General features: G+C 49.6%; 3 protein-coding genes across 8 annotated transcripts in view; 2 read left to right on the forward strand and 1 right to left on the reverse strand.

Annotated features, from left to right (window-relative positions):
- Positions 1-9,005, forward strand: part of slc23a1 (solute carrier family 23 member 1) — a 14,835-nt gene extending 5,830 nt beyond the window's left edge. For 3 of the 5 annotated variants that reach the window (XM_074609952.1, XM_074609953.1, XM_074609954.1), the window contains 13 exons: positions 1,181-1,354; positions 2,068-2,225; positions 3,544-3,632; positions 3,726-3,793; positions 3,947-4,128; positions 4,941-5,061; positions 5,194-5,350; positions 5,757-5,904; positions 5,996-6,101; positions 6,204-6,333; positions 6,663-6,806; positions 6,968-7,063; positions 8,304-9,005. In XM_074609952.1, coding sequence (XP_074466053.1) covers positions 1,181-1,354; positions 2,068-2,225; positions 3,544-3,632; positions 3,726-3,793; positions 3,947-4,128; positions 4,941-5,061; positions 5,194-5,350; positions 5,757-5,904; positions 5,996-6,101; positions 6,204-6,333; positions 6,663-6,806; positions 6,968-7,063; positions 8,304-8,551 — 1,821 coding nt within the window. In that variant the 3' untranslated portion in view covers positions 8,552-9,005. The remainder of the gene's footprint in view (positions 1-1,180; positions 1,355-2,067; positions 2,226-3,543; positions 3,633-3,725; positions 3,794-3,946; positions 4,129-4,940; positions 5,062-5,193; positions 5,351-5,756; positions 5,905-5,995; positions 6,102-6,203; positions 6,334-6,662; positions 6,807-6,967; positions 7,064-8,303) is intronic. The other 2 variants (XM_074609957.1, XM_074609956.1) reach the window with 2 other exon arrangements.
- Positions 8,781-13,097, reverse strand: LOC141752218 (uncharacterized). The gene is made up of 5 exons (XM_074609951.1): positions 12,922-13,097; positions 12,427-12,830; positions 11,588-11,701; positions 11,290-11,497; positions 8,781-10,528 (listed from the first exon to the last, which is right to left on the reverse strand). Exons 2-5 carry the CDS (start codon positions 12,805-12,807, stop codon positions 9,075-9,077), a joined length of 2,157 nt encoding a protein of 718 aa, XP_074466052.1. The 5' UTR covers positions 12,808-12,830; positions 12,922-13,097; the 3' UTR covers positions 8,781-9,074.
- A 3,177-nt stretch (positions 13,098-16,274) lies between these two features.
- Positions 16,275-24,695, forward strand: mat2b (methionine adenosyltransferase 2 non-catalytic beta subunit methionine). Of its 2 annotated transcripts, none has more exons than XM_074612257.1 (7): positions 16,275-16,347; positions 17,356-17,553; positions 21,100-21,214; positions 21,538-21,690; positions 22,889-23,082; positions 23,185-23,298; positions 23,551-24,695. In XM_074612257.1, the coding sequence occupies exons 1-7, from the start codon at positions 16,333-16,335 to the stop codon at positions 23,725-23,727; spliced, it is 966 nt and encodes a 321-aa protein (XP_074468358.1). In that variant the 5' UTR covers positions 16,275-16,332; the 3' UTR covers positions 23,728-24,695. The 2 variants fall into 2 exon arrangements, with proteins under 2 accessions (XP_074468358.1, XP_074468357.1); XM_074612256.1 differs by lacking the exon at positions 16,275-16,347 and adding an exon at positions 16,556-16,724.
- The last annotated feature ends 107 nt before the right edge of the window (positions 24,696-24,802 follow it).

The raw sequence follows: 24,802 nt of genomic DNA on the forward strand, positions 1-24,802 counted from the left end.
AGTAGTAGTAGTGGTAGTAGTAGTAGTAGTAGTAGCAGTAGTAGTAGTAGTAGTAGTAGCAGTAGTAGTAGTAGTAGTAGTAGTAGTAGCGGTAGTAGTAGTATTGGTAGTAGCAGTAGTAGCAGTAGTAGTAGTAGTAGTAGCGGTAGTAGTAGTATTGGTAGTAGCAGTAGTAGCAGTAGTAGTAGTAGTAGTAGTAGTGGTAGTAGTAGTATTGGTAGTAGCAGTAGTAGCAGTAGTAGTAGTAGTGGTAGTAGTAGTAGTAGTAGTAGTAGTAGTAGTAGTAGTAGTAGCGGTAGTAGTAGTATTGGTAGTAGCAGTAGTAGCAGTAGTAGTAGTAGTAGTAGTAGTGGTAGTAGTAGTATTGGTAGTAGCAGTAGTAGCAGTAGTAGTAGTAGTGGTAGTAGTAGTAGTAGTAGTAGTGGTAGTAGTAGTAGTAGTAGTAGTAGTGGTAGTAGTGGTAGTAGTAGTATTGGTAGTAGCAGTAGTAGCAGTAGTAGTAGTAGTAGTAGTAGTAGTAGCGGTAGTAGTAGTATTGGTAGTAGCAGTAGTAGCAGTAGTAGTAGTAGTAGTAGTAGTGGTAGTAGTAGTATTGGTAGTAGCAGTAGTAGCAGTAGTAGTAGTAGTAGTAGTAGTAGTAGTAGTATTGGTAGTAGCAGTAGTAGCAGTAGTAGCAGTAGTAGTAGTAGTATAGTGCTGCTCAGAGTGATGTTTCTGAGTTCATTCCTCTGGGCCACTGTGACACTGTGTGTGTGTATGTTTGTGTGTGTATGTGTGTGTGCGTGTGCGTGTGCGTGTGCGCGTGCGTGCGCGTGTGTGTTTGTGTAAATCAGTAGCAGAGTTTATTAGTAAACGTTTGACAGTAAAACTGAAAACAATGCAACATGAGGCTGTAAAGCTCAGAGCTCTCTGTTGTAAAGTTATCAATATTATTAATCAATATTATTATTGATCAATGTTATTAATCATCCTATCAAAGTCCAGTTACATGAACAATACAGCAAAGGTTAATATTACACAATAAACAAATATATATATATATATATATATATATATATATATATATATATACTGTATTTATATATGTATGTATGTTTTATATATATGTGTGTGTGTGTGTACTGTATATGTGTATATTTAATATACCTGCATTAACAGGTGTGTCTGTTTGTCCAATCAGAGTCAAGATCACCTGGCAGAGGGGCGGAGCTACAAGACAGACGGGGTTAACTTGCCAATGGAAGATGATCGATGTAAGAACCAGCCAATAGGAGCGCAGGGGGCGGGGTCAGACATGATCTACACCATCGAAGACGTCCCACCTTGGTACCTGTGTATTCTACTGGGACTACAGGTAACACTGGGTTTAGACTGGGGTTGGACTGGGTTTATACTGGTCTGGTTCGGGTTAGACTGGGTTGAGACTAGGTTTAGACGGGGTTAGACTAGGTTTAGACTGGGCTGAGACTAGGTTTGGACTGGTCTGGTTCGGGTTAGACTGGGTTAGACTGGGTTAAGACTAGGTTTGGACTGGTCTGGTTCGGGTTAGACTGGGTAAGACTGGGTTAGACTGGGTTTAGACTGGTCTGGTTTGGGTTAGACTGGGTTGGACTGGGTTGAGACTAGGTTTAGATTGGTCTGGTTCGGGTTAGACTGGGTTAGAATGGGTTTAGACTGGTCTGGTTCGGGTTAGACTGGGTAAGACTGGGTTTAGACTGGTCTGGTTCGGGTAAGACTGGGTTAGACTGGGTTTAGACTGGTCTGGTTCGGGTTAGACTGGGTTAGAATGGGTTTAGACTGGTCTGGTTCGGGTTAGACTAGGTTAGACTGGGTTTAGACTGGGTTTAGACTGGTCTGGTTCGGGGTTAGACTGGGTTTAGACTGGTCTGGTTCGGGTTAGACTGGGTTAGAATGGGTTTAGACTGGTCTGGTTCGGGGTTAGACTGGGTTTAGACTGGTCTGGTTCGGGTAACACTGGGTTTAGAGAGTGAGTCTTGTGTTTGTCCCATCAGGTGCAGGACAGGTTGATGTTGATCTCACCTGTCACCTGTTCTTATCTGTCCTCAGCATTATCTCACCTGTTTCAGCGGCACCGTAGCGGTTCCGTTTCTCCTGGCCGAGGCCATGTGTGTGGGTCGAGACCAGAACACCATCAGTCAGCTGGTCGGCACCATCTTTACCACCGTCGGAATCACAACTCTGATCCAGACAACCATAGGAGTCAGGTGAGACTGAGGGAGTCAGGTGAGACTGAGGGAGTCAGGTGAGACTGAAGGAGTCAGACCAGACTGAAGGAGTCAGGTGAGACTGAGGGAGTCAGGTGAGACTGAAGGAGTCAGACCAGACTGAAGGAGTCAGGTGAGACTGAGGGAGTCAGGTGAGACTGAAGGAGTCAGGTGAGACTGAGGGAGTCAGACCAGACTGAAGGAGTCAGGTGAGACTGAAGGAGTCAGGTGAGACTGAGGGAGTCAGACCAGACTGAAGGAGTCAGGTGAGACTGAAGGAGTCAGACCAGACTGAAGGAGTCAGGTGAGACTGAAGGAGCCAGGTGAGACTGAGGGAGTCAGACCAGACTGAAGGATTCAGGTGAGACTGAGGGAGTCAGGTGAGACTGAGGGAGTCAGACCAGACTGAAGGAGTCAGGTGAGACTGAAGGATTCAGGTGAGACTGAGGGAGTCAGGTGAGACTGAGGGAGTCAGACCAGACTGAAGGAGTCAGGTGAGACTGAAGGAGTCAGGTGAGACTGAGGGAGTCAGGTGAGACTGAAGAATTCAGGTGAGACTGAGGGAGCCAGGTGAGACTGAGGGAGTCAGACCAGACTGAAGGAGTCAGGTGAGACTGAGGGAGTCAGGTGAGACTGAAGGAGTCAGGTGAGACTGAGGGAGTCAGGTGAGACTGAAGGATTCAGGTGAGACTGAGGGAGTCAGGTGAGACTGAGGGAGTCAGACCAGACTGAAGGAGTCAGGTGAGACTGAAGGAGTCAGGCGAGACTGAGAGAGTCAGACGAGACTGAGGGAGTCAGGCGAGACTGAGGGAGTCAAGGGGGGACGGAAGGAGTCAGGTGAGACTGAGGGAGTCAGGCGAGACTGAGGGAGTCAGGTGAGACTGAAGGAGTCAGACCAGACTGAGGGAGTCAGACCAGACTGAAGGAGTCAGGTGAGACTGAGGGAGTCAGACCAGACTGAAGGAGTCAGGTGAGACTGAAGGAGTCAGACCAGACTGAAGGAGTCAGGTGAGACTGAGGGAGTCAGATCAGACTGAGGGAGTCAGGTGAGACTGAGGGAGTCAGACCAGACTGAGGGAGTCAGACCAGACTGAAGGAGTCAGGTGAGACTGAGGGAGTCAGATCAGACTGAGGGAGTCAGACCAGACTGAGGGAGTCAGACCAGACTGAAGGAGTCAGGTGAGACTGAGGGAGTCAGACCAGACTGGGAGTCAGACCAGACTGATGGAGTCAGGTGAGACTGAGGGAGTCAGACCAGACTGGGAGTCAGACCAGACTGACGGAGTCAGGTGAGACTAACGTGTTTTTTTCTGTGTAGGCTTCCTCTGTTTCAGGCCAGTGCGTTTGCTTTTCTGATTCCTGCTCAAGCGATCCTCGGTCTGGACCGCTGGAAGTGCCCCAGTGACGGTACATAATAATAATAATAATATCAACATTAATAATAATACTAATAATAAATAATAATAATAATACAGGTATTTATTTTTTGTTTCTCTGCAGAGGAGATTTATGGGAACTGGAGTCTTCCACTCAACACCTCACACATCTGGCAGCCACGCATCAGAGAGGTACCTGATTATCAGTCCTCCAGAGGGTTTGATTGGTCCTGGTCCTGGTACTCTGCTGGAGAACCAGAACCTCCCAGTCTGAGGTTCTGGTACTCTGCTGGAGAACCAGAACCTCCCAGTCTGAGGTTGTGAGGTTCTGTTGGTGTGTTTCAGATCCAGGGGGCCATCATGGTGTCCAGTGCCGTGGAGGTTCTGATCGGTCTGTGCGGGTTGCCAGGTTTGCTGCTGGAGTACATCGGCCCCCTCACCGTCACTCCAACTGTCTCACTGATCGGCCTGTCTGTCTTCACCCTAGCTGGAGACAGAGCCGGGTCTCACTGGGGCCTGTCAGCACTGTGAGACACCTGTCTGTCCGTCCACCTGTCTGTCTGTTCACCTGTCTGTGTGTCCACCTGTCTGTCCGTCCACCTGTCTGTCTGTTCACCTGTCTGTGTGTCCACCTGTCTGTGTTCACCTGTCTGTCTGTCCACCTGTCTGTGTGTTCACCTGTCTGTCTGTCCACCTGTCTGTGTGTCCACCTGTCTGTCTGTCCACCTGTCTGTCTGTTCACCTGTCTGTGTGTCCACCTGTCTGTCTTCACCTGTCTGTCTGTCCACCTGTCTGTGTGTTCACCTGTCTGTGTGTCCACCTGTCTGTCTGTCCACCTGTCTGTCCACCTGTATGTCTGTTCACCTGTCTGTGTGTTCACCTGTCTGTTCACCTGTCTGTCTGTTCACCTGTCTGTCCACCTGTCTGTTCACCTGTCTGTGTGTCCACCTGTCTGTCTGTTCACCTGTCTGTCCACCTGTCTGTTCACCTGTCTGTCCACCTGTCTGTTCACCTGTCTGTGTGTCCACCTGTCTGTGTTCACCTGTCTGTCCACATGTCTGTCCACCTGTCTGTCTGTCCACCTGCCTGTCTGTTCACCTGTCTGTCCACCTGTGTGTCCACCTGTCTGTGTTCACCTGTCTGTGTGTTCACCTGCCCTAACTGTCTCTCTCTCTCTCTCTACCTGTCTCTCTCTCTACCTGTCTCTCTACCTGTCTCTTTCTCTGTCTCTTTCTCTCTACCTGTCTCTCTACCTGTCTCTTTCTCTCTACCTGTCTCTCTACCTGTCTCTCTCTCTCTACCTGTCTCTTTCTCTCTACCTGTCTCTCTCTTTCTGTAGGTGTATTCTGCTCATCGTCCTGTTTGCTCAGTACCTGAGAACGACATCACTTCCTGTTCCTGTTTGCAGCCGGACTAAAGGACTGACCTCCACCCGAGTCCAGATCTTCAAAATGTTTCCTGTAAATAACAAATCAATAAACATCTAATCAATCGATCAGGTGATGATGTCATCAGGTGATGATGTCATGTGATGATGTCATGTGATGATGTCATGTGACCTTTTAGATATATAACCGTGTGGCGTCTCTCAGATCATCCTCGCCATCATGGTGGTGTGGCTCGTCTGCTACATCCTCACTCTGACCGACCTGCTGCCGAGCGACCCCGATCGCTACGGACACATGGCGCGCACCGACGCCCGCGGTGACATCATGGCTTCATCACCCTGGTTCAGAGTACCCTACCCCTGTAAGACCCCTGAGATCAGCCAATCACAGGCTGATGATGATGATGATGATGATGATGATGATGATGATGATGATGATGATGAAGATGATGATGATGATGATGATGATGATGATGATGATGATGATGATGATGAAGATGATGATGGTGATGATGGTGATGATGATGATGATGATGATGGTGATGATGATGATGATGAAGATGATGATGATGATGAAGATGATGATGATGATGATGATGAAGATGAAGATGATGATGATGATGATGATGAAGATGAAGATGAAGATGATGATGATGATGATGAAGATGAAGATGATGATGATGATGATGATGATGAAGATGAAGATGAACGTAGATCAGAACACTTTTCTTCAGTTAACCAACTTCCTGTCTCTGCTCCCTCTGATAGGCCAGTGGGGGTTGCCGGTGGTAACGGTTGCCGGGGTGTTGGGGATGCTGAGCGCCACCATGGCGGGCATCGTCGAGTCCATCGGTGATTATTACGCCTGTGCTCGACTGTCTGGAGCCACGCCCCCTCCGGTCCACGCCATCAACAGGTGAGACGTAAACAGGAAGTGATATTATCTCACCTGGCAGACTCCGCCCCCCCCCCCCGTACAGGTATCTGATGTTCTGTGTTTGATTCAGGGGGATCTTCACTGAAGGCGTCTGCTGCATCATCGCCGGTCTGTTAGGGACAGGAAACGGCTCCACCTCCTCCAGTCCAAATATAGGCGTTCTGGGCATCACCAAGGTAACCGTGGCCACGCCCACCGGAGAGGGGTTCGTTTGTTTGGTAGAAACATCTGGATGAGTTGAGACTGGCTGCTTGTGTAATCGTTGACCGTGTGTCCAGGTGGGCAGCAGGCGGGTGGTGCAGTACGGAGCAGGTATCATGTTGATTCTGGGATCAGTCGGGAAGTTCACGGCTCTGTTCGCCTCGCTGCCGGATCCCATCCTCGGAGGAATGTTCTGCACGCTGTTCGGTGAGTCACCATACAGGTAATATACCTGTAGAGACATATACCTGTACAGGTACAGGTGTGTTGGTCGTGTAATAATAATCCAGGTGTGCTGGTGTCTCTCAGGTATGATCAGGTGTGTTAGTGATGTAATAATAATCCAGGTGTGTTAATGAGTTAATAATAATCCAGGTGTGTCGGTGTCTCTCAGGTATGATCAGGTGTGTTAGTGATGTAATAATAATCCAGGTGTGTTAATGAGTTAATAATAATCCAGGTGTGTCGGTGTCTCTCAGGTATGATCAGGTGTGTTAGTGATGTTATAATAATCCAGGTGTGCTGGTGTCTCTCAGGTATGATCACAGCTGTCGGCCTCTCTAACCTGCAGCTTGTGGATTTGAACTCGTCCAGGAACCTTTTCGTTCTCGGGTTCTCGATGTTCTTCGGTCTGACTCTGCCGACGTACCTGGACAAGCACCCCGACTCCATCAGCACAGGTGAGTCTGATAAAGGGCTCCTTACTGTGGAAGTTACCAGCAGGTGTAGTAGGCCCCTGCTGAGCCACATCTATGGTGCTAGGAGCGGCTGATACCTGAGTCCTGTAGACGTGTAGGTAATGTGGACCTGGACCCGACTGATCCGGTCTCTGTGTGTTCAGGTGTTGCAGAGCTGGATCAGATCCTGACGGTTCTTCTGTCCACTGAGATGTTTGTTGGAGGTTTTCTGGCTTTTTGTCTCGACAACACGATACCAGGTAACACACACCAGATAGGGGTCATGGGTCAGGGGTCAGGGGTCAGAGGTCAGGGGTCAGCAACCTTTACTAGCAAATGAGACATTTTAGGCAAAAAAATCTGTCTGGAGCCTCAAATCATGTGATCACTGTGATGAAGGTAACACAGTTTATAGTATATCAGTCTAATGCAGTGAGGGCCAAGGAGACAATGTACTACGGAGTATTAGGGCCACATTGAGGGAAAACACATCTGAGATTTACACAATAAAGTCACAATATTACAAGAATAAAAGAAAAGAACACGTAAAATTACTACTTTATAATATTACGACTTTTTTTTTCTGGTAAACCTATGACTTTATTCTCAAATTTTAATTTAGTTTTCCTCAATGTGGCCGTAATACCTAAAGACTCCACAGGGAGCCGCTGGAGAGGAGTTGAAGAGCTGCAGGTTGCTGACCTCTGATGCTAAGCTAAGATAAAGAACACAAAGACATGAGAGGCTTTATACAACAGTGATCTGTTCCTTTAATAGACACACACACACACACACACACACACACACACACACACACACACACACACACACACACACACACACACACACACACACACACACACACATGGCCAGCTGTTGCCGTGGGCGACGGTGTTGAGTGAGGTGAATATGTCTCATAGTGATGAAAACAAACAAACATAAACACTGTGAGTGACTTTATTTCAATCTACTGTCATACAGTCATATTGTTAAAAACACATCAACACACATCCTAACATTAATACTCATATTGTTAAAAACACATCCTAACATTAATACTCATATTGTTAATAACACATCCTAACATTAATACTCATATTGTTAAAAACACATCCTAACATTAATACTCATATTGTTAATAACACATCCTAACATTAATACTCATATTGTTAATAACACATCCTAACATTAATACTCACCATGAACACAGTGTGTTGTATTAGTGTGTATCTTCTCTGGCAGATTCTTTCATGTTTGTACATTTGACTTTAATTTACAGTTAAACACAGATTTGATATGAAACAGTAAATAAAGTAAAAGGCCCGAATCTGTTTCAGGAACTCCACATGTAGCTACCTACCGCCACCTGGTGGCTCCAGTGTGTTACTACAACAGACAGTTTATTAGATCTATTTATGCCTTTATTTGAGATTTTATTTGAGTAAATATGATAAAGATCAAATGTGGCCGTCGGTGGTTTGTTGTGGTTTGTGTCTCCAGGTTCTCGACAGGAGCGAGGTTTAGTGGAGTGGAGGGCTTCCTCCTCCTCCTCCTCTTCCTCCTATGATCTTCCTGTGGGGATGGGTGTGATCAGACGGACCCGCTGGCTCCGACGGTTTCCCATCAGCCCCTCCTTCAGAGGGTTCCGGGCGTCTGACCAGGAGGAGGAGGAGGTCCAGGAGAGAGGAGGAGGAGGAGGAGGAGAGGACGAAGCTGCTGACACCAACCTGCCCAGTACCAAGGTTTGACTGTGATGTCATCAGGTCACTGAGCGGGAATCGAACCTGTGACCCGACTGAACTGTTTTAGTCTCTAATGGAATTCAATATTTAGTCATCATCCCGTCTGGTGATGACATCATCCTGTCTGGTGATGACATCATCCTGTCTGGTGATGTTTTTATTGTTTGTACTTAAACATCTGCAGCCTGTGTAACCATGGAAACCTTCAAATATTCACATCACGACAAGTTCTTAGTTTTCATTTATTTTTTATAACATCAGAAAATACATCGTGTTTTTATTATTACGTGTAAAAATGTGCAAAACGTGAAAAAACAAACCGACAGCAGCTCATTTTAATATAAAGTTACGTGTTTTATACTCTTCACTACGAGTGAGGCTGATAACATTCACTTATATATATATATATATATATTATATTATATTATATATAGAGACAATCTAAATAAAAAAACAACAACAATCATTTTGTGTTTTTACGTCATTTCATCGCTGAAGTTCCAGCTGAACACAGATGGCGTTGCGGTAGCTACATGTTGGCTGCCGGTGTGTGCCGGGCGAAGGGGAGGCAGGGGGCGGCATACAGGGAGGGCACGCCAACCGTCGGCTGGAACGGCATCACTGACAGCACGGCGGGGGCGGGGTTTATGGCACAGCGCGCCAGGAGCACGCCGGCGTTGGGGGCGGATCTGGCAGCAGGTAGGAACACCTTGATGAACTGACCGGTTTCTGGATCCAGCAGCAGCTTCCTCTGAGGCGGCGGAGGCGTGGCCATGTAGAAATACCGCCCACTTTTAGAATCTAATATCATGTGACAGGGGGCGGGGCCACTGAGGACGGCAGCACCCGTGATGTCAGCGAGGAAGTCAATGCCCACCTGTGCAGGTAAGAAACCCTGAACGGTGCAGAGAAACTGAGGCTGAAGCGTCCGTTGCTGCTGAAGTTGCTGCTGAAGTTGCTCGTGTTGCTGCTGAAGTTGCTGCTGAAGTTGCTGCTGAAGTTGCTCGTGTTGCTGCCGTGCTGCTGGCGTCACCGTGTTGCCGCTGCCCTCCTGGTCTCCTGCGGTCCGGGTCCACGGAGGCGGGCCGGTCCTGTTGACGTGGTCCAGTTGGTCGGAGGTGTTTCCAGTGGACCAGTGGAGGACGGGAACAGGTCGGGTCTGGATGTAGCTCAGGGGGGTGTGCAGGTAGCCGACCTGCCCCAGGTGAGGGTGCAGGGTCGGGGGGAAGGCTGGCAGGGCGGTGGGGGTGTAGAAACATGGATGGAGGATCTGCTGGGGGGCCGACTGGGAGGACACACCCAGGATGGGACTCTGTTCCTGGGCCGAGACTGGAGGCTGGAGGGACGTCCCGGCCTGGTGACTCACACCTCTGCCTCCCTCTGATTGGCTAACCTCTGACAGGTCGCTGCTGACAGGTGGCGGGTCTACAGGCCAGGTGACATCATCCACCTGACCTCTGCTTGGCTCGCTGCCTCGTCTCTGCTGTGTCATTGGACGGCTGGCGCTCTGTTGCCTGTCCTGTGATTGGCTGAGAGACGCCGCGACCTTGGCGACGCGTCCTCTGGAGGAAGCCGGACAGCGGCGCTTTGTCTCGTCGTGACCTACGGCCTGCTGGTAGGTCGGCGGGGGACTGGCGTCCTGACCGATCACCTTGAAGCTGGCTGGCTTGTTGTCAGATGTTGCCGAGGAGAACGAGAGACTGTGGGTGTTTTTAACTAAACTCCTCACGTCTCTGACCACATGAACCGGCGCTCTGAACACGCCCGCCGCCTCCCGCACCCTCTGGGGGGGGGCGGGTAACAACGCAGCCTTCCTCTGCAGGTACGAGGTTTTACAGGTGTTCTGCTCCACCTGCATCTTCTTTGACAGAACGCTCGTAATGATGCAGGACGCCATCTTTGTTTTAGTATCGTCCAGAGAGAAGGACCTCTGCAGGCGCTGCCGCGGTGCCGCGTTTCCTACCATGTCTCCAACGTTCGGCCCTAAACACAACCAACAGGAGACAAACTCAGGGGCTGTTACATCAGACTGACACCTGACCACAAACTGGACAGGAAGTGGTCGGTTGGTTGGTCAGTTTGTTGGCTGGTTGGTCAGTTGGTTGGTCCGTTGGTTGGTCGGTTGGTTTGTTGGTCAGTTGGTCGGTTTGTTGGTCGGTTTGTCAGTTGGTCGGTTTGTTGGTCCGTCGGTCGGTTTGTTGGTCGGTTTGTCGGTTTGTTGGTCAGTTTGTTGGTTTTTTGGTTGGTTTGTTGGTTGGTTGGTTGGTTTGTTAGTTGGTTGGTTGGTTTGTTAGTTGGTTTGTTGGTCAGTTTGTTGTTTTTTTGGTCGGTTTGTTGGTTGGTTGGTTTGTTAGTTGGTTGGTCGGTTTGCTGGTCAGTTTGTTGTTTTTTTGGTCGGTTTGTTGGTTGGTTGGTTGGTTTGTTAGTTGGTTGGTCGGTTTGCTGGTCAGTTTGTTGTTTTTTTTGGTCGGTTTGTTAGTTGGTTGGTTGGTTTGTTAGTTGGTTGGTCGGTTTGTTGATCGGTTTGTTGGTTGGTTGGTTTGTTGGTCGGTTTGTTGTTTTTTTGGTTGGTTTGTTGGTTGGTTGGTTTGTTAGTTGGTTGGTCGGTTTGCTGGTCAGTTTGTTGGTTGGTTGGTTTGTTGGTCAGTTTGTTGTTTTTTTGGTTGGTTTGTTGGTCGGTTTGTTTGTCAGACAGGTACAGGTGAGGGCGGGGGGGCTTTCTGACAGGTACAATGTGTTGTTACCTTGACTGGCCCCTGTGACCAGGCCCCTGTAGACCCTGTAGCTGTCGACATCACTGCTGGTCGTCGAGTGTGTGTGGAAGGTGGCGGGCATACTGTTTTGCCGTAGCAACAGGTCGGGGCAGTGACGGACGGTGGGGCAGAGCAGCTCATTGGCTGAGACCTCACTGTTAGCTCCTCCCCTTACAGCAGGTCCATCCTTCAGTATCACCTGGACAGGTAGACAGGTGAACAGACAGATAGGAGCCAGAAAGGTTGGGATATGTGGACAGGTGGACAGGTGGACAGGATGTAGTCATACCTGTAGTTTCTCAGTCGTCTCCTGGTCAGTGATGGTCTCTGTCTCTTTCTTCTTCTTCAGTTGAATCAGTCGTTTTGGGACCATCTTCGGCCCCTCCCCTTTCTGACCTTTCACCTGGAACACAGGTGAAAACGATCAAAGGATGAAATCATTGAGCCGATAGGTCGATTTGTCAGTTAATCAGTCAGTCAGTTAGTCAGGGTTAGGTCGGTCTGTCGATCGGTCGGTTTGTTGGTCGGTTGTTTGGTTTGTTGGTCGGTCCGTCGGTCGGTTGGTCGGTCAATTGGTTGGTTGGTCGGTCCGTCTGTTGGTCGGTCCGTCGATCGGTCGGTTTGTTGGTCGGTTGTTTGGTTTGTTGGTCGGTCCGTCGGTCGGTTGGTCGGTCAATTGGTTGGTTGGTCGGTCCATCTGTTGGTCGGTCCGTCGGTTGGTCGGTTGGTTGGTTGGTCCGTCGGTTGGTCGGTTGGTTGGTTGGTTGGTCGGTCCGTCGGTTGGTTGGTCGGTCTGTTGGTTGGTCGGTCAAGTTTTTTTGTTGGTTGGTAAGTCGGTCGGTCGGTTGGTCTGTTGGTCTGTTGGTCGGTCGGTCGGTCGGTCGGTCTTTTGGTTGGTCTGTCGGGTGAGTTTTTTTGTTGGTTGGTTAGTCGGTCCGTCGGTTGGTTGGTCGGTCAAGTTTTTTTGTTGGTTGGTTAGTCAGTCAGTTGGTCAGTCGGTCGGTCTGTTGGTCGGTTGGTCGGTCGGTCGGTCGGTCGGTCGGTCGGTCGGTCGGTTGGTCTGTTGGTCTGTTGGTCTGTTTTCCCGTCGGTTGGTCTTTCAGTCAGTTTGTTGACAATGAAACTCACCTGCGTTTCCATGGTAACATCAATACACTCGAAGCCGCTCTCTGGATCTGACTCTTCGTCGTCTGATGGGAGGATGACGGAGGGGGAGAAGTGGAAGGAGAGATCCTCCTCCGACCACTCACTGATGCTCCCTTCTTCCTCCTCTTCTTCCTCTTCCTCCTCTTCCTCGGAGCGACAGGTGGAGGTCACGTCCAGGTAATTCGCCTCCAACTGACCTGTACAGGTGAACTCAGAGCTCCTTCCAGCAGGAACTAGTGAACGTGGCGCAGGGATCCGAGTCTTAGAGTTGTGATGAGGCAGCAGGTCGACTTCAGGGCAGCGGTGAGTGCTGAGGAAGAGCTCCCTCCCTCCTCTTCCTCCTCCGTCCAGTCCGGCGCTCATAGCTTCTGATTCCAGCTGTTCGTCTGTGAAACATCACAGACTGATATTAAACATGTCTACTGTCCACGAAGACAAAGGTAGAGTTTCACATGATTAATCACGTGATTAACTAACCTTCATCCAACACACTAATTATTCTTTACAACACATTTTACTCCGTGAGGTTTTTCAAACCGACCAACAAACCGACAAACCGACCAACCGACCAACCGACCAACAAACTGACAAACAAACCGACCAACCGACCGACAAACCGACCAACAAACTGAGCAACAAACCGACCAACCGATCGACAAACCGACCAACAAACTGACCAACCAAACAACAAACCGACCAACAAACTGACCAACCAAACCAACCAACAAACTGACAAACAAACCGACCAACCGACCGACAAACCGACCAACAAACTGAGCAACAAACCGACCAACCGATCGACAAACCGACCAAAAAACTGACCAACCAAACAACAAACCGACCAACAAACTCACCAACCGACCAACAAACTGACCAACAAACCAACCAACAAACCAACCAACAAACCAACCAACAAACCGTCCAACAAGCTGACCAACCGACCAACAAACCGAGCAACAAACCGACCAACCGACCGACAAACCGACCAACAAACTGAGCAACAAACCGACCAACCGATCGACAAACCGACCAACAAACTGACCAACCAAACAACAAACCGACCAACAAACTCACCAACCGACCAACAAACTGACCAACAAACCAACCAACAAACCAACCAACAAACCAACCAACAAACCGTCCAACAAGCTGACCAACCAACCGACAAACCGACCAACAAACCGACCAACCAACCGACAAACCGACCAACAAACTCACCAACCGACCAACAAACTGACCAACAAACCAACCAACAAACCAACCAACAAACCAACCAACAAACCGTCCAACAAGCTGACCAACCGACCGACACACCGACCAACAAACCGACCAACCAACCGACCAACCAACCGACAAACCGACCAACAAACTCACCAACCGACCAACAAACTGACCAACAAACCGTCCAACAAGCTGACCAACCGACCAACAAACCGAGCAACAAACTGACCAAACGACCAACAAACCAACCAACAAACCGTCCAACAAGCTGACCAACCGACCAACAAACCGAGCAACAAACTGACCAAACGACCAACAAACCAACCAACAAACCAACCAACAAACCGTCCAACAAGCTGACCAACCGAGCAACAAACCGAGCAACAAACCGACCAACCGACCAACAAACTCACCAACCGACCAACAAACTGACCAACAAACCGACCGACAAACCGACCAACAAACTGACCAACAAACCGACCAACAAACCACTTCCTGTCCAGGTAGTGATCAGGTGTCAGTCTGATGTAACAGTTTGTAAATTCAGTTTCTGGTTGTTTCACAGCGGCGAGGCGACGCGTCAGAGAATAAATAAAAACACTGAAGAGTCTCTGATTCTCTTTCTGGATCAGGATTCAGGTCCCACAAGATTCAGGTGCAGACTTCTTATAGAGGTCCTGGTTAGGCTGGTGGTCAGAGACCAGCACCAGGTCCAGTCCAGGTTCTGGTCCTGGTGGAGTATTTGGTCTCTCTGGTGGTTTCAGTGATTCAACATTTCACAGTTTTCATTGACAGTAAAAGTTTACCCAGAACTCCTCAGTTCTCGTATCCCTTAGAGCTGGTTCAGAGGGAGTTCTGGTCCCAGAGCGGTCTGCGTGGGATCCTGGTTCAGTTCTCGTATCCGTTAGAGCTGGTTCAGAGGGAGTTCTGGTCCCAGAGCGGTCTTCGTGGGATCCTGGTTCAGTTCTCGTATCCGTTAGAGCTGGTTCAGAGGGAGTTCTGGTCCCAGAGCGGTCTGCGTGGGATCCTGGTTCAGTTCTCGTATCCGTTAGAGCTGGTTCAGAGGGAGTTCTGGTCCCAGAGCGGTCTTCGTGGGATCCTGGTTCAGTTCTCGTATCCCTTAGAGCTGGTTCAGAGGGAGTTCTGGTCCCAGAGCGGTCTGCGTGGGATCCTGGTTCAGTTCTCGTATCCCTTATAGCTGGTTCAGAGGGAGTTCTGGTCCCAGAGCGGTCTTCGTGGGATCCTGGTTCAGTTCTCGTATCCGTTAGAGCTGGTTCAGAGGGAGTTCTGGTCCCAGAGCGGTCTTCGTGGGATCCTGGTTCAGTTCTCGTATCCGTTAGAGCTGGTTCAGAGGGAGTTCTGGTCCCAGAGCGGTCTGAGTGGGATCCTGGTTCAGTTCTAACTGACTGCCCTGCAGGAGAGAGAGAGTGTTGGTGACAGCCTGCAGGTCCAGAGAGAGAGAGAGGACGGTGGAGAGACATAGAGATAAACAGAGACGGTATCAGTCTGCAGGTTTCTATTTTAGGAGGTGACTGACAGACGAGGCTGCAGCTCGTCTCTCTCTGTCTGTCTCTATGTCTCTCCACCGTCCTCTCTCTCTCTCTCTCTCTCTCCATCTGTCTCTATATATTATTAATAATAATATAAAGTTATGACTTTATTCTCATATTATTATGACTTTTTTCTCAGAGATGTCCTGAAGTCAGATAAATCAGGATCATTGTCAGCAATTATTGATTACATTGATTATCCAGCAACCAGAAATCAAAGAATAAAAACATTCCCTCTCAGATTAGTGGCGTTTTCTTTTTAATTTATAATATGTTATACTTCTGGTGAATATAATCCATAAATCTGATTTCCATAGATGTATTTAGTATATACAGTTCCCTTGGTTATCACCTTATTTTGAAATATATATATATATATTTATATATATATATATATATTTTATTTATTTAATATAAAAATGTATATAAATAAAAATATTATATATATAATATTATTATTTATATTATATATAATATGTATATTTATATGTATATATATATATATATACATATATATATATTTATATTGTATTTAAATTGTATGTATATATATTATATAATATATATATAATATAAATTCCCTCTCAGATTAGTGGCGTTTTCTTTTTAATTTATAATATTTTATACTTCTGGTGAATATAATCCATCAATCTGATTTCCATAGATGTATTTTGTGTATATACAGTTCCCTTTGTTATCACCTTATTTTTATATATATATATATATATATATATGTATATATATATAATTATATATATATATATTTTATTATTTTTATTTTTAATATATATTTTTAAAATAAAAATAATATATATATAATATTATTTATATTATATATATATATATTTATATTATATTAAAAAAAATATATGTATATATATATAATTATATATATATAAATATATATACATACCATACCATCACCTTATTTTTATATATATATATATATAATATATATAATATATATATATATATGTGTGTGTGTGTATATGTGTAATGACCAGAGGGGGTGGTAGTGAGTCTGACTCTGTGATCAGGTTGTTAAACTGCTCTGCTGCTCTACTGGACTCTACTGGACTCTACTGATCCGTACCGGTCTCTAGAAGCCCTGGATGTGATGCTGGGATCAGAGGTAGGTCTGTGGGGCTGTGGGGGTCTGGGGGGTCTGGGGGTCTGGGGGGTCTGGAGGTATCTCAGTTCCGGGTTCAGGTTATTTCCCATCATCCATCATGTTTCCTCTGTTAGCCTGCATGCTAACAGCTAGCATAGCAGCACCACGACAGCTGCTTCACTTTACGGCAGACAGCTGCTTTACGGCAGACAGCTGCTTTACGGCAGACAGCTGATCGCTCAGAGAACGGAAGCGAAACTAAACTGCGCATCAGAGTCAGTGATCGATATATCAGTAATCAATAACCAATAACCAATAACCAGAGTCAGAGTCAGGAGGAGATGAACCCAGCAGAACACACAATCATCTTCAGCCCAGGACACGTTCAGCTGCTGCAGGTAAACACTCACCTGGACCTGAACCAGGACCTGGTCCTGGTTCAGGTCCAGGTCCAGCAGGTAAACACTCATCTGGACTGGGACCTGGAGCAGGACCAGGTCCAGGTCCTGGTCCAGGTCCAGGTCCAGGTCCAGGTCCAGGTCCTGGTCCAGGTCCTGGTTCAGGTCCAGGTCCAGGTCCTGGTCCAGGTCCAGGTCCTGGTCCAGGTCCAGGTCCAGGTCCAGGTCCAGGTCCAGGTCCAGGTCCAGGTCCTGGTCCAGGTCCAGGTCCAGGTCCAGGTCCAGGTCCAGGTCCTGGTTCAGGTCCAGGTCCAGGTCCTGGTCCAGGTCCAGGTCCAGGTCCAGGTCCAGGTCCTGGTCCAGGTCCAGGTCCAGGTCCAGGTCCAGGTCCAGGTCCAGGTCCAGGTCCAGGTCCAGGTCCAGGTCCTGGTCCAGGTCCAGGTCCAGGTCCTGGTTCAGGTCCAGGTCCTGGTTCAGGTCCAGGTCCAGGTCCTGGTCCTGGTCCTGGTCCAGGTCCAGGTCCAGGTCCAGGTCCAGGTCCAGGTCCAGGTCCTGGTTCAGGTCCAGGTCCTGGTTCAGGTCCAGGTCCTGGTTCCAATGGTATCAATGCGGTCCATTTCCTGTGTTCCAGGAGGAGCCCATGGTCCCGGCGGGTCCCAAGGTCCTGGTTACCGGGGCGACGGGTCTCCTGGGTCGAGCCGTGGTCAGAGAGTTCCAGACCGGCGGCTGGTCCGTCATCGGGACCGGATACCGGAGAGCCAGGCCCCGCCTCCTCCGCTGTGACCTCACAGACGAGGACGCCGTCAGAGGACTACTGCACGAGTACAAGGTACACACTGTACTACACACTGTACTACACACTGAACTACACACTGTACTACACACTGAACTACACACTGAACTACACACTATACACACTGAACTACACACTGTACTACACACTGTACACACTGAACTACACACTGTACTACACACTGAACTACACACTGTACTACACACTATACACACTGAACTACACACTGTACTACACACTGAACTACACACTATACTACACACTATACACACTGAACTACACACTGTACTACACACTGAACTACACACTGAACTACACACTATACACACTGAACTACACACTGTACTACACACTATACACACTGAACTACACACTGTACTACACACTATACTACACACTGTACTACACACTGTACTACACACTATACACACTGAACTACACACTGTACTACACACTATACTACACACTGTACTACACACTGTACTACACACTATACACACTGAACTACACACTGTACTACACACTGTACTACACACTATACACACTGAACTACACACTAAACTACACACTGTACTACACACTATACTACACACTGTACTACACACTGAACTACACACTGTACTACACACTGTACTACACACTGTACTACACACTGAACTACACACTATACTACACACTGTACTACACACTATACTACACACTATACTACACACTATACTACACACTGTACTACACACTGAACTACACACTGTACTACACACTGTACTACACACTGAACTACACACTGAACTACACACTATACTACACACTATACTACACACTGTACTACACACTGAACTACACACTGTACTACACACTGTACTACACACTATACACACTGAACTACACACTAAACTACACACTGTACTACACACTATACTACACACTGTACTACACACTGAACTACACACTGTACTACACACTGTACTACACACTGTACTACACACTGTACTACACACTATACTACACACTGTACTACACACTATACTACACACTATACTACACACTATACTACACACTGTACTACACACTGAACTACACACTGTACTACACACTGTACTACACACTGAACTACACACTGAACTACACACTATACTACACACTATACTACACACTGTACTACACACTGAACTACACACTGTACTACACACTGAACTACACACTATACTACACACTGTACTACACACTGTACTACACACTGTACTACACACTGAACTACACACTGAACTACACACTGAACTACACACTATACTACACACTATACTACACACTGTACTACACACTGAACTACACACTGTACTACACACTGAACTACACACTATACTACACACTGTACTACACACTGTACTACACACTGAACTACACACTGTACTACACACTGTACTACACACTGAACTACACACTATACTACACACTATACTACACACTGAACTACACACTGTACTACACACTGAACTACACACTGAACTACACCCTGTACTACACACTGAACTACACACTATACACACTGAACTACACACTGTACTACACACTGAACTGGCCAGCTTGAGGAGGGCCAGCGTCAAGAGGGCCAGCTTGAGGAGGGCCAGCGTCAAGAGGGCCAGCTTGAGGAGGGCCAGCTTGAGGAGGGCCAGCGTCAAGAGGGCCAGCTTGAGGAGGGCCAGCGTCGGGAGGGCCAGCTTGAGGAGGGCCAGCGTCGGGAGGGCCAGCTTGAGGAGGTCCAGCGTCAAGAGGGCCAGCTTGAGGAGGGCCAGTGTCAAGAGGGCCAGCTTGAGGAGGGCCAGCTTGAGGAGGGCCAGCGTCGGGAGGGCCAGCTTGAGGAGGGCCAGCGTCGGGAGGGCCAGCTTGAGGAGGGCCAGCGTCGGGAGGGCCAGCTTGAGGAGGTCCAGCGTCGGGAGGGCCAGCTTGAGGAGGGCCAGCGTCGGTAGGGCCAGCTTGAGGAGGGCCAGCGTCGGGAGGGCCAGCTTGAGGAGGTCCAGCGTCGGGAGGGCCAGCTTGAGGAGGGCCAGCGTCGGGAGGGCCAACTTGAGGAGGGCCAGCGTCGGGAGGGCCAGCGTGGGGAGGGCCAGCGTCGGGAGGGCCAGCGTGGGGAGGGCCAGCTTGAGGAGGGCCAGCGTCGGGAGGGCCAGCTTGAGGAGGGCCAGCGTCAGGAGGGCAAGCTTGAGGAGGGCCAGCGTGAGGAGGGCCAGCTTGAGGAGGGCCAGCGTCAGGAGGGCCAGCGTGAGGAGGGCCAGCTTGAGGAGGGCCAGCGTCAGGAGGGCCAGCGTCAGGAGGGCTAGCTTGAGGAGGGCCAGCTTGAGGAGGGCCAGCGTCAGGAGGGCCAGTGTCAGGAGGGCAAGCTTGAGGAGGGCCAGCGTGAGGAGGGCCAGCTTGAGGAGGGCCAGCGTCAGGAGGGCCAGCGTCAGGAGGGCCAGCGTCAGGAGGGCAAGCTTGAGGAGGGCCAGCGTGAGGAGGGCCAGCTTGAGGAGGGCCAGCGTGAGGAGGGCCAGCTTGAGGAGGGCCAGCGTCAGGAGGGCCAGCGTCAGGAGGGCAAGCGTGAGGAGGGCCAGCGTGGGGAGGGCCAGCGTCAGGAGGGCCAGCGTGAGGAGGGCCAGCGTGGGGAAGGCCAGCGTCAGGAGGGCCAGCGTGAGGAGGGCCAGCTTGAGGAGGGCCAGCGTCAGGAGGGCCAGCGTCAGGAGGGCAAGCTTGAGGAGGGCCAGCTTGAGGAGGGCCAGCTTGAGGAGGGCCAGCGTCAGGAGGGCCAGCGTCAGGAGGGCCAGCTTGAGGAGGGCCAGCGTCAGGAGGGCCAGCGTGAGGAGGGCCAGCTTGAGGAGGGCCAGCGTCAGGAGGGCCAGCGTCAGGAGGGCTAGCTTGAGGAGGGCCAGCTTGAGGAGGGCCAGCGTCAGGAGGGCCAGTGTCAGGAGGGCAAGCTTGAGGAGGGCCAGCGTGAGGAGGGCCAGCGTGAGGAGGGCCAGCGTCGGTTCTGATAGAAAGGAGTCAGAACACACAGTGAGGAGCAGGTTGTTGGTACGGGGACCGGTCAGGGTGCCCTGATGGGGACCGGTCAGGGTGCCCTGATGGGGACCGGTCAGGTAGCCCGTTCTGACCCGTGTCCACCGCCATAAAGCGCCTACAATGGGCCCGTGAGCATCTGAACTGGACCACGGAGCGATGGAAGAAGGTGGCCCGGACCTTCAGAGGTCTAGAGGAGTCCTCCACGGGTCAGACCTTCAGAGGTCTAGAGGAGTCCTCCAGGGTCAGACCTTCAGAGGTCTAGAGGAGTCCTCCACGGGTCAGACCTTCAGAGGTCTAGAGGAGTCCTCCAGGGTCAGACCTTCAGAGGTCTAGAGGAGTCCTCCAGGGTCAGACCTTCAGAGGTCTAGAGGAGTCCTCCAGGGTCAGACCTTCAGAGGTCTAGAGGAGTCCTCCAGGGTCAGACCTTCAGAGGTCTAGAGGAGTCCTCCAGGGTCAGGAGGACCTGCTGGTCATCATGTTATGGCTGATCACTGTGGATATATATATATAACATGTTAAATGTTCTGACCTTTGACCTCTCTGTCTCAGCCTGACGTGGTCGTCCACTGTGCAGCGGAGAGACGTCCAGATGTTGTGGAGAGACACACCGAAGCCGCCATCAACCTCAATGTGCACGCCACGAGCACGATCGCCAAGGAGGCAGGTAGGTGGACAGACAGACGGGTAGAGAAGACAGACAGACGGGTAGAGAAGACAGACAGACGGGTAGAGAAGACAGACAGACAGGTAGAGAAGACAGACAGACGGGTAGAGAAGACAGACAGACGGGTAGAGAAGACAGACAGACGGGTAGAGAAGACAGACAGACGGGTAGAGAAGCTGTAACCTGTTAACTAACCCTCTACATCAACACCCACTGCATGATTATCTGTGTATTCTATGTTATGATGGTGATGATGGTGATGATGGTGATGATGGTGATGATGGTGATGATGATGGTGATGATGATGATGTCATCCCCTCCAGCTGTGATTGGAGCGTTCTTGGTCTACATCAGCAGCGACTACGTGTTCGATGGGAGGAATCCTCCGTACGGAGAAGACGACAGTCCCAATCCTCTCAACGTCTACGGACGCAGCAAACTGGAGGGAGAGAGAGAGACACTGAGACACTGTCCAGGTACCTGTCTGTCTCTCACCTGTCTGTTACCTGTCTGTCTCTCACCTGTCTGCATCTCACCTGTCTGTAACCTGTCTGCCTCTCACCTGTCTGTAACATGTCTGTGTTCTCACCTGTCTGCATCTCACCTGTCTGTTACCTGTCTGCCTCTCACCTGTCTGTTACCTGTCTGCCTCTCACCTGTCTGTTACCTGTCTGCCTCTCACCTGTCTGCATCTCACCTGTCTCCTGCTCACCTGTCTGTTGCCTGTCTGTGTTCTCACCTGTCTGCCTCTCACCTGTCTGCATCTCACCTGTCTGTCTCTCACCTGTCTGCCTCTCACCTGTCTGTCTCTCACCTGTCTCCTGCTCACCTGTCTGTTACCTGTCTGTGTTCTCACCTGTCTGCATCTCACCTGTCTGTTACCTGTCTGCCTCTCACCTGTCTGCCTCTCACCTGTCTGCCTCTCACCTGTCTGTCTCTCACCTGTCTCCTGCTCACCTGTCTGTTACCTGTCTGTGTTCTCACCTGTCTGCATCTCACCTGTCTGCCTCTCACCTGTCTGCCTCTCACCTGTCTGTCTCTCACCTGTCTCCTGCTCACCTGTCTGTTACCTGTCTGTGTTCTCACCTGTCTGCATCTCACCTGTCTGTTACCTGTCTGCCTCTCACCTGTCTGCCTCTCACCTGTCTGTTACTTGTCTGTGTTCTCACCTGTCAGCCTCTCACCTGTCTGTTACCTGTCTGTGTTCTCACCTGTCTGCCTCTCACCTGTCTGTTACCTGTCTGCCTCTCACCTGTCCAGGTACCTGTCTGTCTCTCACCTGTCTGTTACCTGTCTATCTCTCACCTGTCTCCTGCTCACCTGTCTGTAACCTGTCTGCCTCTCACCTGTCAGCCTCTCACCTGTCTGTTACCTGTCTGTGTTCTCACCTGTCTGCATCTCACCTGTCTGTTACCTGTCTGTGTTCTCACCTGTCTGCATCTCACCTGTCTGTTACCTGTCTGCCTCTCACCTGTCTGTTACCTGTCTGCCTCTCACCTGTCTGTTACCTGTCTGTGTTCTCACCTGTCTGCATCTCACCTGTCTGTTACCTGTCTGCATCTCACCTGTCTGTTACCTGTCTGCCTCTCACCTGTCTGTTACCTGTCTGTGTTCTCACCTGTCAGCCTCTCACCTGTCTGTTACCTGTGTGCCTCTCACCTGTCTGTCTCTCAGGTGCGGTGGTGCTGCGGGTGCCGGTCCTGTTCGGGGAGGTGGAGTCGGTGACGGAGAGCGCCGTGACGTCTCTGTGGCTGAAGGTCCAGGAGGGGACGGAGGACAGCACGCTGGACCACTGCCAGCAGAGGTTCCCCACCGACGCCAGGGACGTCGCCGCCGTCTGCAGGAAGCTGTCGGAGAGAGCGAGACAGGTAGGTCACTGTCTGGCTGATTGATAGAGACAGAGAGACAGGTACCTGTCTTTGTCAGTGTAACCCTCTGCCTGTCTCACCACCTGTCTGTCTCTCTTCCAGGACCCGTCTATCAGAGGAATCTTTCACTTCTCAGCTAAAGAGCAGATGACCAAATATGAGATGGCCGTAGCGATCGCTCAGGCCTTCAACCTGCCGTCCAATCACCTCATTCCTGTAAATATACCGATCAATATGTTCACTGATATACCTGTAAATATACCGATCAATATGTTCACTAATATACCTGTAAATATACCGATCAATATGTTCACTGATATATATATATATACTGTCTGTCTTTCTTTCTCTACCTGTCTGTCTCTCTACTTTTCTCTCCCTGTCTGTCTGTCTCTCTCTCTCTCTGTCTACCTGTCTGTCTGTCTCTCTCTCTCTGTCTACCTGTCTGTCTACCTGTCTGTGGTGCAGCTGACGGAGCAGCTGACTCAGCAGTCGACTCTTCGTCCAATCAACAGCCAGCTGAACTGTTGTCGTCTGGAGCAGCTGGACCTCAGCGTGGAGCCGCGACCTTTCACCTCCTCCATCACCGACTGTCTGTGGCCCTTTACCCCGGACAAACGCTGGAGACAGACCGTCTTCCACTGACACACAGGGAGACAGACACAGAGACAGACAGAGAGACAGACAGAGAGACAGACAGACAGACAGACCGTCTTCCACTGACACACACAGAGACAGACAGACAGACAGACAGACAGACAGACAGACAGACAGACAGACAGACAGACAGACAGACAGACAGACAGAGAGAGAGACAGAGACAGACAGACAGACAGACAGAGAGACAGACAGACAGACAGACCGTCTTCCACTGACACACACAGAGACAGACAGACAGACAGACAGACAGACAGACAGACAGACAGACAGACAGACAGACAGACAGACAGACAGACAGAGAGAGAGACAGAGACAGACAGACAGACAGACAGACAGACAGAGAGAGACAGACAGACAGACAGACAGACAGACAGACAGACAGACAGACAGACAGACAGACAGACAGACAGACAGAGAGAGAGACAGACAGACAGACAGACAGACAGACAGACAGACAGACAGACAGACAGACAGACAGACAGACAGACAGACAGACAGACAGACAGACAGAGAGAGAGACAGAGACAGACAGACAGACAGACAGACAGACAGACAGAGAGAGAGACAGACAGACAGACAGACAGACAGACAGACAGACAGACAGAGAGAGAGACAGACAGACAGACAGACAGACAGACAGACAGAGAGAGAGACAGAGACAGACAGACAGACAGACAGACAGACAGACAGACAGACAGAGAGAGAGACAGACAGACAGACAGAGAGAGAGACAGACAGACAGACAGAGAGAGAGACAGACAGACAGACAGAGAGACAGACGGGTCTATTCTAAGATGTATTTATTAGTACCATTAATATTGTTTGTTGGGGGATGACGTCGACACTGAACAGGAAAACCACTGATTTGTTTTTCAAAATAAAAATTTAAAGTCTTAAAAGATGATTCAGTTAATAAAGACAGATGTATGGTGTCCTCCAGAGGACAAAGTCCAGCTGTTAGTCTTGATTCAGTTAATAAAGACAGATGTATGGTGTCCTCCAGAGGACAAAGTCCAGCTGTTAGTCTTGATTCAGTTAATAAAGACGGATGTATGGTGTC

This window comes from Sebastes fasciatus, chromosome 16, assembly GCF_043250625.1.
Source record: "Sebastes fasciatus isolate fSebFas1 chromosome 16, fSebFas1.pri, whole genome shotgun sequence".
Lineage (NCBI taxonomy): Eukaryota > Metazoa > Chordata > Actinopteri > Perciformes > Sebastidae > Sebastes > Sebastes fasciatus.